This window comes from Podarcis pityusensis (genome assembly GCF_964106645.2).
Source record: "Podarcis pityusensis genome assembly, chromosome: 14".
Lineage (NCBI taxonomy): Eukaryota > Metazoa > Chordata > Lepidosauria > Squamata > Lacertidae > Podarcis > Podarcis pityusensis.
Window position 1 is genome coordinate 38453888 of NC_138039.1, and position 17464 is coordinate 38471351.

Below are 17464 nucleotides of genomic sequence, written 5' to 3' on the forward strand. Positions count from 1 at the left end.
CCAGCTGCTCATTTTTTCCAAGTAACTCCATCACACAGAGAGATGAAGATTTGCTCCACAGGCTACCTGTAAGCTCGGCTCCCGTATATTCTCACCTGCTTTAAGCCATTGCCTGTCAATAGCAGCTTCCCTATGGAATGAACACAAAACACTCCGCATGCATAATATATTTTTTTATAGCTATTTCTTCAAAGGGCAAGGTAATATTTTGCAAACTTAACTGGCAGCCATCTGGAAATATAACAGCAAGCGGCTTTCCAGGCATATTCAGCAAGTGATGGCCTGAAAAGTCTATTTAATTCTGAGCGCAGGTTTACCCAAAAAAAGCAGAAAAGTCGGCATATGGATGAAGTTACAACCTAAGTGGAACAAGGCTTTGTTGCTGTGGGTGAGCATTTTTCTTAGTATCACCCCAACTAACTTTAACTGAAGAGCGAGTATTACCAGCTTCCTGGGAGAACAAGGTCTTCAGCAGCCTTACAACACTCATAATTTGGTCCCTATGGGATGGCCAAAGGAGCAATATTAAATACAAGTGCTTTTGGCCTATGCAGCGGAAGCTTTGGGTCCACCAGCCATGTGCCTTTATCAGCTATAAGCCTAAACCTATTGCCAGCTGAGCAAATTTCAGTGCAGGAACCCTTAACAACAGTAGGTGTTTGTATAGTTGGTGTCAGGTCTGGGCTTGGTTTCTGGCAAACTGCAGCGGGGTCCAAGTCTATCAAACGTAGGTGGTGATCAGCTGAACAAGAAGCAGGAGACATTATCATGGTTGGGCTGGAGATCAGATACCAATTAGGTAGCACCAAGGTCACCACAGAAAAACTGGGGTTAGCAGATCAGGCAGGGAAGCTAAGGCAAGAGAAGGACTAGACCAGAGAGAAAGGGAGAGTCTGTTGTCACTCAGGGGCAGTGAGCTGGCCAGACTTAGGAATTGGGCCTTGGGTGGAGAGATTTTATTAAGCCAGGTGTATCTTCACTGGCGGACGCGGGTGGTGCTGTGGGTTAAACCACAGAGCCTAGGACTTGCTGATCAGAAGGTCGGCAGTTCGAATCCCCGCGCCGGGGTGAGCTCCCGTTGCTCGGTCCCTGCTCCTGCCAACCTAGCAGTTCGAAAGCAAGTCAAAGTGCAAGTAGATAAATAGGTACCGCTCCGGCGGGAAGGTAAACGGTGTTTCCGTGCGCTGCTCTGGTTCGCCAGAAGCGGTTTAGTCATGCTGGCCACATGACCCAGAAGCTGTATGCCGGCTCCTTTGGCCAATAAAGCGAGATGAGCGCCGCAACCCCAGAGTCGGTCACGACTGGACCTAATGGTCAGGGGTCCCTTTACGTTACTATCTTCACTGGCTGGGAAAACCAGCTGACCACCTGCAGGCTGCCAGGCCAGCTGATGGAGTGCAGATCAGTACTTGTCACAGCCACTTCCCAGCCAAGGAATGCACACAACACATAGTATACAGTGATACCTCTGTTTGCGAACGGGATCCGTTCCGGAGCCCCGTTCGCAACATGAGCAGAACGCAACCCGCATCTGCGCGGATCACCGCTTCTGCAAATGACGTCATTTTGAGTGTCTGCGCATGCGCGAGCAGCGAAACCCGGAAGTAACCCTTTCCGGTACTTCCGGGTTGCCGCGGGACGCAACCTGAAAACGCTCCACCTGAAGCAAACGCAACACGAGGTATGACTGTGTAAGAGGTATAGGTTGGTTGCTCGAGAGCAATCAGGCAATATGCTTCAATAGTCTGTTTTAAAGCTTTCTTATCGGTGATAAAAACCTTTGGAATGCAGAATGCCTCTATTCCGTGTCTTGCTCATTCACTGGCAGAATCTGAGAGTGGGCGGTCCTTAAACCTTCCCCAGCAGAGTAGTTTCTTGACGCCCAGTCTGCGCCTCCCCTCTCTGCGCGGAAGCTTACTGCGCAAGGAGGGCGTGGGTAACGGAGGACCTCTCTCCTCTCCGCTTTGCTCAGCCAAGGTGTCCTGGCACTGCCTCGCCTCCTCCGAGCCCTGCAGCTCCTCTCCACTAGAGGCGTGGTTACTCCCCTCCGCTGAGGAGGTGCTGCTTCCCACGATCTTTGGGGGCTCTCTGTAATCCATCCGGCTTTTCCCCTCTCACCCCTGAGCCGATGGCAGCTCCCTGACAGACTGTAATTAGCTCTTTATTATCAAAAGCAAACACTTACAAAGGCTTCTACGACTCTGAATATCCCGCTCTATGGAGCAGTTGCAGCAACAGGGGGCCATGCAGAACAAGCAGGACAAGACTATACCTGAGTGGTAGCTGCCTCTGTTCTTCCCACTTCAATCCTCTCCTGCTTCTGGGAGACACTGGCACAGGAGAGGGTGGGGAAGCACCCAGCCCTTCACTGGCCAGACCTGCCTCTTCCTCTTCCTCTTCCTCCTCTTCCTCCTGTGCTCCACCCTCCAGCTCTGAAGCTTCCCCTCTCTCTGGCTCTTGCCTCCTGGCTGGTACCGGTCCCCACAAATCACTGCCCCCCTCTCCTAAGTCAGACTTCAGCCTCCCTTTCCCCAAAGCACACTCATCAATCTCCTGCCAGTCCCTGCCCCTACTACAGTCTTGAAAGTTCTTACTGAGTCCACTAAAAGGTAAAAAGGTAAAGGACCCCTGGACAGTTAGGTCCAGTCAAAGGCAACTATGGGGTTGCGGCGCTCATCTGGCTTCAGGCTGAGGGAGCCGGCGCTTGTCCACAGACAGCTTTCCGGGTCATGTGGCCAGCATGACTAAACTGCTTCTGGCGCAATGTGACACAGCAACAGAAGCCAGAGCGCATGGAAATGCCATTTACCTTCTTACCACAGTGGAACCTATTTATCTACTGGTGCGCTTTCAAACTGCTAGGTTGGCAGAAGCTGGGGCAGAGCAACGGGAGCTCACCCCGTTGCAGGGATTCAAACTGCCGGCCTTCCAATCAGCAAGCCCAAGAGGCTCAGTGGTTTAGACCACAGCGCCAGCCACAGCTGTGAGACCTGAGTAGTGATGCTATAAGTTGTAAGAGACTAGCTGCTTAACTAGCTGGTCTCTCCCCCCCCCCCCCGTGTGTGTGTGTGTGAGAGAGAGACTTTACACACGTAAAGGGTTTGGAGATGTCTGACACTCAAATTAATAAAGTTCTTTGCCATTTGCCTATACAGCAAGAAGATTGCCTGCTCCTGGTTGGAAGCTAAAATATATTTAACCCACAAGTTGAAACACGATCCATCAAAATTCCAAATTGTGATGTACAGAACCCAAGGTCAAGGAGTGAGGGGTTATCAAGATCCTATCTCACACCCTTAGTAGGCATCTTTAAAAGCCGACTTTTGCAGTTTAAAAGAAATCGGATTTAAGGAAATTAGAATTTTTGATTATAAAAATAGGGAGTCTCATATAAGCCCCCTCCCCACCATAATTCATTGTGGTTGGGCTATATAGATTCATCTTGAAATCCTGGCTCTATGTAACTGCATCTCTGTAACTTTTATACCAAAAACGCAATGTGTGTGAGTTGGCCAACGTCTGCATGAATATGTTAGTTTGTGCATGTGTTCATGACAAACCAATAAACATTATTTATAAGAAGGAATAAATGTGAGTGTGAGCAGCTCAGCTATATAAAATCTAAGGGGGCTTCTCCGGCAAAGTGATTATTTCCATTTGGACACAAAAAGAATAGGTAGAGCATATGTGTCTCTGATTTAAGTATAAAATGGTGCAGACCTGTCATGTCGTGTTTGGACGTCAGTGGATTTGAGAGTAGCTTCTCCTGCCAGAAAACCTACCTGCTGGAATTCATGAACTTTTTCCACCACCACCATTGTGCGCATAATTCCCAGATAGGGAACATGAGTCTCCGTTAAACGCACACCTATTTTAATCCCCTCAAACTGTAAGCCACATGTTTTCCTGTTAATATCCATAAAGAATAAAAACAGAATTCACATGTATGGCTAAATGTTTAAAATGCAAGGTTCTGTCATTTAAAAAGTCAGGAATTTAGCATCTTTCGCTTCCCTTCCAGCTAGACTCGGTTGTAAGTTCATGAACTTGGTTATCTAGCATTAGCCACTTGTAAAAATATTAGCTTCTGGTTTTGTTGTTTCTACAGCAGGGGGATTATTTTCAGAGGACTCTGGCTTATTTTGGATTCTGAAGCTCTTAGCAAAACAGCTTCTGGAAAGCCTATAATATATTCCAACACCCTTCCCCCTTCACTTCAACTCCCTTCCTCCCAAAATAAACCATTTCAAATGCCAAATGAAGGGAAAGTGACAATAATAAGAGTGGCCTTATCTGATTTATTTGGGGAAGCCAAGCATTTAAAGGACAACAAGATGAAAACAACAAAGCTCTCTGCAACCCAGACAGCTTCCTTCTCCGCATTTGTAAACAAAAGACCCATTCTAACAGCTGAGCATCTCAAAACAACTAGAACTTGTGAACATCCAACAAAGTGGAATGTTGGAAGATTCAGGACAGATAAACAAAGCACTTGTTTACATGAAGCACAGTTGTCTGTTCATTATGCACTTGGACGCCTCTTAAAATATCGCAACCAAACTTTGCACGATGGTTCCTTAGATCAAAGAGCATGTTTTAGTTTACGTTTGAATAAAATAATTTTTGATTTTATTTTTTTTAGAATTCCTGAGCAGTGCCAGGTATGACGCTGCTAGTCAAGAATAAATTTACATTCATAAGCATAGCTGTCAATGTTTCCTGTTTTTTAAGGGAATTTCCCTTATTCCGAATAGGATTCCTCGCAAGGAAAGGGAAAAGTTGACAGCTATGTTCATAAGACACATAGGAAATATATCGCAAATCAGTAGGCCAGATTAACACATCAAAATAGCTGGATCACTGTTCAGGGAAAGCATGGGTGAACTGACGTTTTAAGTGGGCACATAAATGCCAATACAGAGGTAACTTGGGTTACATACGCTTCAGGTTACAGACGCTTCAGGTTACAGACTCCGCTAACCCAGAAATAGTACCTCGGGTTAAGAACTTTGCTTCAGGATGAGAACAGAAATCGTGCTCCGGCGGCGCGGCGGCAGCGAGAAGCCCCATTAGCTAAAGTGGTGCTTCAGGTTAAGAACAGTTTCGGGTTAACAACGGACCTCCGGAAAGAATTAAGTACTTAACCCGAGGTACCACTGTATTGTAGGTGCTTACCAGATGTTCATTGGGAATGCGTTCCAGATGGCAAATGCCACTGGAGACCTACTGGATGTTCGATGAACCCTGGGAGCATACAACACTACTAAGGGTGTCTCCCTCAAGAACCCAAGAGTCAAGAATCCAAGAGTCTGGGTAGGGGAATACAAGATAAGGACTTTTCAGAGGTAACCTGGTTCCAAATTGTTCAGGGAATTACACGCCAACAGCAACATCTTAAACTTGGCCTAGTAGCTTGTTGGAGGGGGAAAGAGCTGAAGTAGAGAGTCTCTTCAGCAGGTTTTAGCCTCCTCTTTCAATTTTGATCTCTTTCACTCTCTAATTTTTCCAACCTTAAATTCAGTTCTTCACATTTCTGCATCAGTTGGCAAGGTGTTGTTTTTAAACCCCCCACCACGCCTTGTGGAATTTATCAGTAATTCAGTGTAGTTTCTTCTTTTTTTTAATATACTCATTTGTGTATGCACTTTTTGCCCGATTCAAATTTTGGCAAGCAATTTTGCCTACTACGACACTTTTTATAAGTTAACTTTCACTAATATCTCTGCAGTTTTGTACAAATTCTTTCAGTGGTGAAACAGACCACCACAAAATTCAGACAAGTGTGATTTTCTTAAGGACAGCTATGTTTTGGCTCTCACACTGTTTCGGAAAGTGCAAATTAAGTAGATTCACATTCACATCCTACCAGATTTCTCCCCCATTCCTACTTGCACCAGAGTTTTTGATTATGATAGCTCACAGTTCGTAACTGGGGAGGGAGCCTATACAGGTAGAACAGGCTCAGACCTTCCCCCACTCCCCCACAATGTATGGAGCAGGTATGGAACACCTTCAGCCCACCAGAAGTTGCTGAACTACAGGTCCCATCATCCATGGCCATTAGCTATGCTTGCTTAATGTGATGGGACCTCAGCAACATCTGGGAGGACAGAGGTTCCTCACCCCTAACATACAGGGTGGTGGTCCTAAGTGATGTGGATGCAATGGAGGGGACACAGCCACCAAGCACAGCCCCACTCTCTCCATCATGTGATGGTAATTGCATGAGGAGCTGAGCACACCCACAGGACTTCAGGATCAGGCCTAGGCAGGAGAAGTAAGGTATTTCAACTATAGCTCCAATAACCCCCAAAACACCCAAATGGAATACTTTTGTCCAAGCTCCTCTCTGTTAGTAACATGTAAAAGGGTTCATACCAAGGTGTGCTGGTCCTTTCACAGTAATTCTTGCACTGTGGCTCCCATGTGGCACAGCAATCACGGTTTCCTCCCCTAGGAAAATTAAAGGAACAGTTTCAGAAATTAAATCTTGCAAGGGAAACATAACTTTTCATAACAAACCTGATATTCAAAAGAGGAGGACGAGGAAGGAGAAGCAGTTCACAAAGCATGCCTCAAAAATAAGTTACTTAAAACAACAGGAACATACACACATTATTAAGCACATTGTTCCAGGTTCTGCTCTCTGAAACACACTGTTATTAAGCCACATGTGGACTTGTAAATCTGTCCAGCTACTGGACAATTATTTTCTGTACATCAGTTGTTCAATTTGCATCTTACTGTTCCAGTTTTATTAGCTGGAAAGGGTTTAAAAACAGTGGTGCCATGCAAGATTTCCTTTGCAAAAGAACTTCACAGCTATTTAGCTGGATTTTGCCCCACCACTACCACCACTCATTTCCTGCAGCAGATTGTGGCTTTAATAAACAGTAAGATTTGCAGGAAACAACTGAAGCCATTACAGACTAGAGAACTGCAAATGAGAACCTCCCTCTAAATACCTGCAATTTGTTACAGAAGATCATTACTTCCATTTAAAAATGGGTTTTAAACAAAACTGACACTTAGCAAGCTAACCCTCTTTTCTAAATGTTAATACAGCAACATTACTTAGGATTTTTATACAGTACTGCTTGTTCAAGCATGCTTAAGTTTATATAAATGATCTTAGTAACGGCTTACAATGCTCCAGCATTTGGTTAAATGATTACAGTGGGCCAGCATTTATGATCTCTATGTTGCAGATGGACAACTCCAGCCAAACTCAACTTGTCCCAAGTGACTCCATACCGCTTTCCCCATGTCCCACAAATGCATGGAAGTGGAAGGATAATTGGGGCTATGATTGCTGTCTCTATTAATGAATGTTAGAATGATGCTGGATAGAAACTAAGTGGTCTCTAGCTGAAAGGTTATAAGGGAAGATGAAAAAAGGGTTTATTATATAATATGTAAAAATCCAAAATTACAACATCTTTATGATTAATGATTAGGATATTAAAAGAGGGGAGGGATTTGCTGAACAAAATAATTGAACTGGAATACAAAAAAGGAAGGTGTGAGGAGGTCCTGGAAATAAGTAAATGAAGGTTAAGTAATGGAAGGAAAGAATTGTTTTTAAATATTTTTACTATGTATTTTCTTTTTTTCTTTTTTTCTTTTTTTATTTTTCTTTGTGTGTTTTGTAAAACATTGAAAATTTTAATAAATATCTTATAAAAAAAAATAAAAATATGATTGCTGTCTCTACTCCCAAAGCCTTTTTTTCATGTTACAAGGAAGGATCGTGTGCTTCACGCCTCCTTTCTGGTGCAGCTGCAAGGAGCTTCATTAGGGATGAACTGCAGTTTAGTGTTGTGTCTGAACCTTAAACTGTGGTGAGTTTTAACTGCAGCTTGCAGAAACAAGCCAGCTTCACAACCTATGGTTTGAATTTTGGCTTCTTTCAACAAACCTTTCACAAGTCTGTCATTGCCTTCGGGCGTAGACCTGAGATGGAAGACTCTGGAGGCACTGAAAGAGGAAGAGGAAGGGGAGGCTGAGCAAAGCCTGTGTTAGGAAGTCCTTCCTGGGCAGGCGGTAATGCTGGAACAAGTGTCCCAGATGCTTCTTTTCTCCTTGTGGATGAAGGAATGTTGTTGGAGACTGGGAGGAGCTCAGAGCCTAAGCCTGGGGTGGCTGAACAGGATTCAGAGGAGATGGGGTCTGGCGTTGTGTCCCAGGGCCAGGCAACACCTCTGCCACTGGGAACAGATGCAAACACACAATTGTAGTGCATCAGGCTAGACATTCTTCTAAGGCTAATTTTCACAATCGAGGCTATATTGCTGGGTGGATGTTCAACCTGCTGGGATAACTTGGCCACTCTTGTGCAGTTTTGATCTTGGACTTTGGAATTCTGGTCTTGCTCCTAGCTCAGTTAACCTCTCCATCCTACTTGAAGAAGCTCTGGGACTGAGTTACCTATTGCTGTACTTGCTTTGTAATAAAGGTATTTCTTATAAACTCAAGTAAGAGCCTCTGCTGTGGTGACTGGGGCAGGAGCCAGGACAAAATCATAGTTAAAATTAATCAGAAATTAATTTGTTTGGATTAAGACATCTGAACAAGCTTTGGTTAATTCAACATGGAAGTGAACTCTTCCTTAAGGCCACACCAAGGAGTAGGCGGAGTGAAGAAACATGCAATCACAAGGAGTGAAGAAACATACAATCACTGTAGCTTATCTCTGTAGCAATAAACCATGGTTAAGCATTAAATTTGAACCCAGCCAATGAGCTCTCAGGAGTTCAGTTCTTACAAAAGAGAAACAGGATTTATGGGTGTAACTCAAAACACCCTAGAGTCAGCTTTGCGTGCGCAATGAGACATTTTAACTTATCCTTCAAATAAATAATTATCTTATCGTAGGACATGCCATATTTTGAGTTTGAAAAACATTTGCAATGCAGGCAGGGGTGTTGGGAGGAAGAGTTGGGGCTTCAGAAGGCTCATTGTGAAAACACATGCCCTAGCTAAAAAGGGCCTAAAGGAACCCTTTAAATTGTAGACTTTGTCATTATTCCATTTTAAAATGAGATCCATTAGATTTAATCCAATAAACCACATAAGTGAGAAATTAAGTGCTCATGTGCAGTTTATGTGATTCACTGGGATTTAAACAAGCTTAAATTCTTGACCTGTGGTCCATGTTTCTAGATTCCAGACCCCATCACACCTTAACTCTCCAGACCGTATAGCCTCAAGCCAGGTCTGATTAAAGGCTGCAAGTCCTTAAGATTTGCCATAGAAGCCTAGAGGATCATGCATAATTTGGCACTGCAAGGATCTGATCTTTTAAACCCATTTTATCCTTGAGGGGGATCATAAACAAATCTCAAAGGTGTATAAAAGTATTTCCCCTAACCTGCGCCAGTTCATAAACTCCTCCAATAAAGGGATCAATTCTTCCATTGTGTTGCAAAAACCACTCCCTCTTTTCTTTTATTTTTGTTTAATTTCAGTGGGAAATGGGGTCAATCAGACCTAGAGACGTGGGAGGGAAAACTAATGGAAAACTATTCACTATTCTATTTTTCTGCTGATTTCCTCCTCCTTCTAAGTATGCATCATTAAGAAACAACACATATGGATGGGTCAGATTATCAATAATGCCAAATATATATATATTTTTCCTTATATGGAAAGTATATCGGGGACACAGTGTAAAAACAGGGTTTCCCAAACTTGGGTCTCCAGCTGTTTTTGGACTACAAATCCCACCATCCCTGACCACTGGTCCAGTTAGCTAGGCATAATGGGAGTTGTAGTCCAAGAATAGCTGGAGACCCCCCACGCTGGAGGAATGGCAGATGAAACTTATGGACTATATGGAATTGGCGGAAATGACTGGCAGAATCCGTGACCAGGGAGAAGAGTCGATGGAGGAAGACTGGAAGAAATTCAAAGACTATCTTCAGAAACACTGCAAAATTAAGGAATGTTAGAGTGATGTTGGATTGAAAATAAGTGGTTTCCAGCTGTACAGGTTAAAGTTAAGGATAGATTAAGATTAAAGATCAAGATTAAAGATGTTTAAAGAAATGGAAATTTGATAATAAAAGGGAAAAATTTAAAGCTATATGACCTTAAGATCAAGGATTAGGTTTAAAAAAGTTGAAGTTATATATTTTAACATTTTATTAAATTAAAGATTGGGATTAAAAAAGTGGAAAAGAAACTGCTGGACAAATAATGTGGATTGGAATACAAAAGAGGGAGGTATGAGGAAGTCCAGAAAATAAGTAATTTAAAATTGGAAATGGAAAAGAGAGTTTGTTTTTAATTGTTATGTTTTGTGTTTTTATTGTTAAGTTTTGTATTGTTTTTTGTGTGTGTTGTTTTTCTTTTTTCTTTGTTTAAAACCTTAATAAAAATTATTAAAAAAAAAAAAAAAAAAGAATAGCTGGAGACCCAAGTTTGGGAAAAGCCGGTGCAAAGGCTCGGAGGATCAGGCCATGATGCACAGTTTTAGGTGGGAAAATATTTACAGATTAGCCATTTTACTATTACATTTGGGAGGGACAAGGGTGGCGCTGTGGGTTAAACCACAGAGCCTAGGACTTGCCAATCAGAAGGTCGACGGTTCGAATCCCCGCGACGGGGTGAGCTCCCGTTGTTCAGTCCCTGCTCCTGCCCACCTAGCAGTTCGAAAGCACGTCAAAGTGCAAGTAGATAAATAGGTACCACTCCAGCGGGAAGGTAAACGGCGTTTCCGTGCGCTGCTCTGGTTCGCCAGAAGCGGCTTAGTCATGCTGGCCACATGCCTTGGAAGCTGTATGCCGGCTCCCCCGGCCAGGAAAGCGAGATGAGCGCCGCAACCCCAGAGTCGGCCACAACTGGACCTAATGGTCAGGGGTCCCTTTACCTTTATTACATTTGGAATCTGCAGATCTGCTCCTGAGAGACTAGTGGATAGTCCCTGGCTGGCTATTCTCACCACCTTACAGCAGGAGGTGACAATGCGGTTAGTAGAATGCTAATATCATCTTGACCGACCTTCTGTTAATGCAGAGCCCATGAGCCAAATTTAGCCTGCCAAGACTGTTCCTGGCAAACCTTCCCCTCTTGCTCCACACCTGGCATCCTATGTGCTGTTGGTGTGGGGCAGGTCCCAATGTGGCTTCAAGAAAACAGCTGGGAGCTGCTCAAATTTTACTAGCTAAGAAGTGGAAAATGCAAGAAGTACCAACTGTGGAAGAATGGCAGGTGAAGATGATGGATTTTTCGGAGCTAGCCGACCTGACCGGAAGAGTCCGTGACCAGGAGGAGGAGGAGTACCAGGAAGAATGGACGAAATTTAATGATTATTTAGTTAAATACGTTAAGTTAAATTAATTGGAAAAAGCTTGCAATTACCAGATTGGCTTAGGATTTAAATCTGTAATGTGATGAATTAATATGTTTAATGCTGAATTGGTAAGAAAGAAAGATGTTAAGTGATTAAGTTAAGTATTTAAGAATTTTGATTTGGAAAACCGTTAAAATGATATGCATTGAAATTCAACTAGGGGGATACAAGGAAGCCACTTAACAATGTTAATAATTAAGTTTTAATTAATTAATAATTAAGTTTTAATAAGGTTATGATCTATGTTTGTTTGTTTATTTGTTTGTGTGTTTATAAGTTTGTGAAAATCAATTAAAAAATGGGGGGGGGGACAGCTGGGAGCTTAAAAGGAACTCCCAATGAATCATTTCTTTTCTGGAACAAATTGCATTCCCTCCATCCATCAACTGATAGGCAATAGAAGCACGCCTTGCTCCAGGATCAGGAAGGAGTTTGCCTTGAACCACCCTGCTAGAATGGACTTCCCCCCTCCCTTTTTGCAGCTGTTTCAATACAAGCCCCCTTATGATCAGGTAGGTCCTTAGGTAAATCTATCTTGCATAGTTTCAGCAAAGTAATGCTTTAAATGCTTGGCAATTATTCAATATCCTTGTGCCTATCTTTACCTCCATTCAACTGGTTAAGTATTTAAGCCCTAGGCTGAGCTGCAAACCACTGCTGCTGATCTGTGACCCAAAATACCACCATCCACAAATCAACCAATTCTTTCTGCCAGTAGTTACAGCTCTTCTAAATATAGACATAGCCTCTCTCTTTTTACGTTACCACAAAATAAACACCAGTTGCATTCAAGAAACGGGTAATGCACACTGATCGCAAGAGCGATGTTGGGGTGGAGTTTTCAGACAACCGAAGCTACTGAAATAATAATAAAAAATGAAATTATGCTTGATGCAGAGGGGATGTATAGAAGTACAGGCACCCCCAAAACTGACATGTTTTTTCCCATACTTATCATCCATTTTTGTACCCCTGCTTGACACGTTTGAAGTGCATCTAACCGACCACTGTTGAACAATGTTTGCTGGGCTACACAGAGATTTGGTTAGACTCAAACAGCTCTTCTGGGCTTCTTATGCTCCTCTTACACCTTTTGGGGGTGAGGGGGGGACATTAATAAGCACAATGGGAGCTCAGCATGAACCACAATCTGCCACCAAGCCTGCAGCTTTAAAAAGGTCTCTAGTCATCAAGTGTACAATCCATACACTTACTGAAACAAAACCCCTTATATTCTTGCAAAGTGGTGCACAGGGGGCCGTTAAGCCACACAGTTCTATTAAATCAATAAGACTATGCTGCTATATATGCATAGCAAAGAAAGTACATTCTAAATTCCTGCAATATTTTTTCAAGGGAAGTAGATGCAACCAAGTCCTACATTTAATAATGTCCTGATATATGGGCATGGCTGCTCCTGCACATTGAGAGAGCAGTGGGGTTTGCATGACACAAAAGGGGGAAACATTGCCCATTTTTTCCATCCTTCATCTGCTGCAAAGGAGGATTTGGGTTATAAAACACCCACCATTTATTGATTGGTTGCTTAAGGCGACTTTTAGCCTACCCTTCATCCCAATGGATTCAGTGAAGGGTACAAACCAAAATGCATACGATCATATAATCCCTCATAAACTCAGAACGATACATTAAATAAGCCATGGGTCACATTTCATATGCCCCATCTGCCTCGTGGGGATTGACCCTGTTACCAGGTGAGCAGCAAGTTACATCTACTGTCTGAATGGGAGGTGAAATAATGTGATACAATCTTTATGTAGACATCATTGAAAGTAAAGGACTATGCGGCCTAGGATCCACGTACCTACGGGACCGCCTCTCCTGGTATGCCCGCGGAGGACCTTAAGGTCCACAAATAACAACCAAATAACCGCAAGGTGGTTAGATCGGTCTCAACTAGGGCCAGGGCCTTTTCAGTACTGGCCCCAACTTGGTGAAACACTGTGTCACAAGAGACTAGGGCCCTGTGGGACTTGACATCTTTCCGCAGGGCCTGCAAGACAGAGCTGTTCCGCCTGGCCTTTGGTTTGGACTCAGTCTGACCCTTATGTTTCCCTCCCCTTATGGTTTTGATCTATGGGCTACTTTTAAAATGAGGCTGCATTTTAAATTGTATTTTAACTTGTTTTTTAAATTGGTTTGTTTCCCCCCCCCCCCCCATTATGTTTTTATTGTAATTTTACTGGTGTTAGCCGCCCTGAGCCCGGCTCTGGCCAGGCAGGTTGGGGTATAAATAAAAAATATTATTGTTGTTGTTGTTATTATTATTATTATTAAAAATAAAACAAAACCACCATATGCCTAACCGTTTAGAAGTACTGTTGTTGATGAAGGTGATTGATTACATGGAATTGGCGGAAATGACTGGCAGAATCCGAGACCAGGGAGAAGAGTCGGTGAAAGAAGACTGGAAGAAATTTAAAGACTATTTACAGAAATATTGCAAAATTAAGGAGTCTTAGAAGGATGTTGGATAGAAACTAAGAGGTTTTTAGCTGTAATGCTTTAAGAGATATGAAAAAAGGTTAACAATTGGGTAAAAGTTTAATGGTAAGGATTTGCTGAACTAACAAATTGAACTGGAATACAAAAAAGGGAGGTATGAGGAGGTGCGGGGAAATAAGTGCAGGGAAGATAGGTTTGGAAAATCAATGTCTTTTTAACGGTTTTATTTTGTATGTTTTCTTTTTATTCTTTATCTTTTTGTTATATTTTAAAAACGTTATTCTTCTTTTTTTGTACTCTGTATTTTTTTTGTATTTCTTGAAACTTTAATAAATATCTTTTTTTTAAAAAATAGAAGTACTGTTGTTTCAGGAATTCATTCCTATGAGAGTGTGCATCCACAATCAACACATTGGGTTACAGCTGCTGGAACAGCCATGCTAGGTGTAGTAATCTCATTACTGCATATCAGGTGGAGTTATAATTTACCCATGATTATTTATGTTCATCTGGAAATCTTTACAAAGCCACTGAATCATGAAAGGTAAACCCACCAAAAGGCTATTAGTAACACAATTAGAATAGGTTAAGAGTGCAGTGGGCAATCTTTTGGACTCAAGGGCCAAGTTCCTTTGTGGGGAAACAGGTAGCAAGTGGAGCCAAAGCGAGAAGAGGATACGAGAGACACCCTTTCTCTCTCATCCCATCCTTCTCCTTCATCCATCTGTCAGGCTGCTGTCAGCAACTCCCACAGCCAGTTGCCCAGGAACGTACAAAGACAAGGAGATGATTCTTACCGTCCACTTTTTATTCAGTATTTACAGAGAGAGGCTATAGAACCCAGCCTCTTGGATAATGGAGTTGTCCCGAGTGAATCTCCACCCCCTTCCCCTTCTCTTCCACTTCCTCATTCGCCAATCTCATCATCTCCTCTATGGGTGCTGGTAGGTGTCCTCTGTCTTTGAGCTCTTTGCTCTCCTACTTTCAAGGCTGGGTCTGGAATGCTTTCTAAAGACACTGTGTCCATCAGCTGTCAACCCCTGTTGCTTCCTCTTCCTCCTCCTCCTCTCCCATTATTTCTCAACTTTTCCCCTCATCCACCTCTGAGCTGTGATCTCCCTCAACCCCCTGTTGTAATTCTAAACTGTCTTCCTCCTCCCTGGAAGGGTCAAGCTGAGGAGGCAGTCTCCACCATTCCTCTTCTGCCCAGGCCCTGACACCATCCATCTCCCATTCTCACACATAAACCCAAGGCATTTTTCAGCCAAAACTCTCTTGAACTCAGATGGGCGCCATTGCTATTATAAGAGAACAAGGGAGGCATTCTAAAAAATGCAGTGCTTTTTTTTTTTTTTAATAAGAAAAATAGCACTGCATAAACCTCCTAAGAACATACGAAGAACCTACCTGATCAGATCGTCCCATCTAGCCCAACATCCTGTTCTCAAAGCGGCAGCCCAGATGCCTGCGGGAAACTCTAACTCCATTCACAAGAGCACCAGAAACTGCTTCCAGAAACTGGTATTCAGAAGCACTACTGCCTCTGATTGTGGAGGTAGAATATAGCCATCATGCCTAGTAGTCATTGATAACCTTGAATCTGTCCAACGCTCAAGACTCTGAGGGCAGAACAAAACAAGATGGGGAGCCTCTTGCAGCTCAGCCCCCCCACCCCTGTTCATAGAGTTGCTGTCTGTGGATTTGAGTGCTGGAATGGGCCTGGGAAGACCCAAGTACAAATCACCACCCAGGTGAGGAGTGAGCCAGTCACTATCTCTCAGCCTAAACTACCTGATACGCTTGCTGAGATGATGAACTAGGCATATTTTGCATTCAACCTTCATCTGTCATGTTTTATTTTGGTATTTTGCAATGTTCCACCCGATCCTTCAAGTTAGGTTGTGAACTGTCCTGAGATTTTATATATATAGATAGATAAGATAGATAGATATAGATAATCTCAGTATAAATTTGAGTTAAACAAAGAAATGTACTGTCACATGCAGTCAGTGTTCCAACACCAGAAGCCGTCTTATTCAGACCATTGAGCTATCCAGCTGGCAGCAACTTTTCACGGTTTTTGGGCAACTTTCCAAGGAAATGCCAGAGACTGGACCTGAGGCCTTCTGCATGCAGTGCAGATCCGCTGCTATATAATAATAATAATTTATTACTTATACCCCGCCCATCCGTCTGGGTTTTCCCCGCTACTCTGGTCGGCTTCCAACAAGATATTCAAAACACAATAAAACACCAAACATTAAAAACTTCCCTAAACAGGGCTGACTTCAGATGTCTTCTAGAAGTCAGATAGTTGTTTCTTTCCTTGACATCTGGTGGGAGGGCGTTCCACAGGGCAGGCGCCACTACAGAGAAGGCCCTCTGCCTGGTTCCCCATAACCTCATTTCTTGCAGTGAGGGAACCTCCAGAAGGCCCTCGGCACTGGATCTCAGTCTCCGGGCTGAACGATGGGGGTGGAGACGCTCCTTCAGGTATACTGGGCCGAGGCCATTTAGGGCTTTAAAGGTCAGCACCACCACTTTGAATTGTGCTCGGAAATGTACTGGGAGCCAATGTAGGTCTTCCAGGAGCAGCGTTATAAGGTCTCAGCAGCCACTCCCAGTCACCAGTCTAGCTGCCGCATTCTGGATTACCGTATTTTCCCATATATAAGACGCTCCCAATTTTTGCGGAAACAACCAATTGCCAGTCCACCCTCGGCATTATCCGTGTATAAGACGCCCCCTAATTTTTGAAGTGCTCTGGTCCATGGGGTCACGAAGAGTCGGACATGACTAAACGACTAAACAACAACAACAATTTCGGACATAATTTTTTTGGGGGGAACATTAGTCTTATACACGGGAAAATACGGTAATTGTTTCCTGGTCACCTTCAAAGGTAGCCCCACGTAGAGCGCATTGCAGTAGTCCATTGCAGCAACTCAAAAAACCTACACATCCTATCTGATTAGAAACAACTGTGGCACAAATATATATACCAGAGCTATACTATCTGGGAACCTGGAAACTGCAGGCAGCCCACCAGCTCTGCGTGGCAAGTGGGATCTCCCCTCCCCACAAAAAGGTTGCTGTATGGAGTGCTTCTGTTTATGGCTCCAGCCCGCCAGAGAGTTATGTGCAATGCAGGCACTGTAAATGACTGCAGTGGTCTGGAGAAGAGTGGGGGCTTGTCTCCCTTTCCTTTGTTGTTGCCTCTCCCCAACTTGCAATGCATACCCCAGCACATGGGCTGAGAAATGGGGAAGAGAGGTGTTTAATGCCAGGAGTTCTCTGCCTCAGACACTCTCTCTTCTCCCCTACGGAAGGTCTCGTGGGATCGCAAGCACGCCGCCAATTCACAAGCAGCGACGTACATTTTGGAAACCTGCTAATACTTCCAAAGAGTTAAAAAGCCAGCACATTCCAAAGTTGGGGGGGGGGGGGAGAGAGAAATGAAGTCATTAAATTCTAAAACCAGCAAGACAGATCTCAGGAAATAAAAAAGGACTTATGGGTCATTAGACAGATAAAATCCATCTTAGCCTAGTGCCACATCATTCAACAGAAAGAAATACCAGAGCTTGCAGCTTATTCTCATTGAATGCGGTATCGCCAAGCAAAATCTCCAAAATTCTGGAGAAG

At 43.5% G+C, this 17464-nt stretch overlaps 1 protein-coding gene across 2 annotated transcripts in view; it reads right to left on the minus strand.

The window, feature by feature from the left end:
• ADAMTSL3 (ADAMTS like 3) overlaps window positions 1-17464 on the minus strand; it is a 275775-nt gene that overhangs the window by 108399 nt on the left and 149912 nt on the right. For both annotated transcript variants that reach the window (XM_080980240.1, XM_080980241.1), the window contains one exon: window positions 6379-6453. In XM_080980240.1, coding sequence (XP_080836366.1) covers window positions 6379-6453 — 75 coding nt within the window. The remainder of the gene's footprint in view (window positions 1-6378; window positions 6454-17464) is intronic.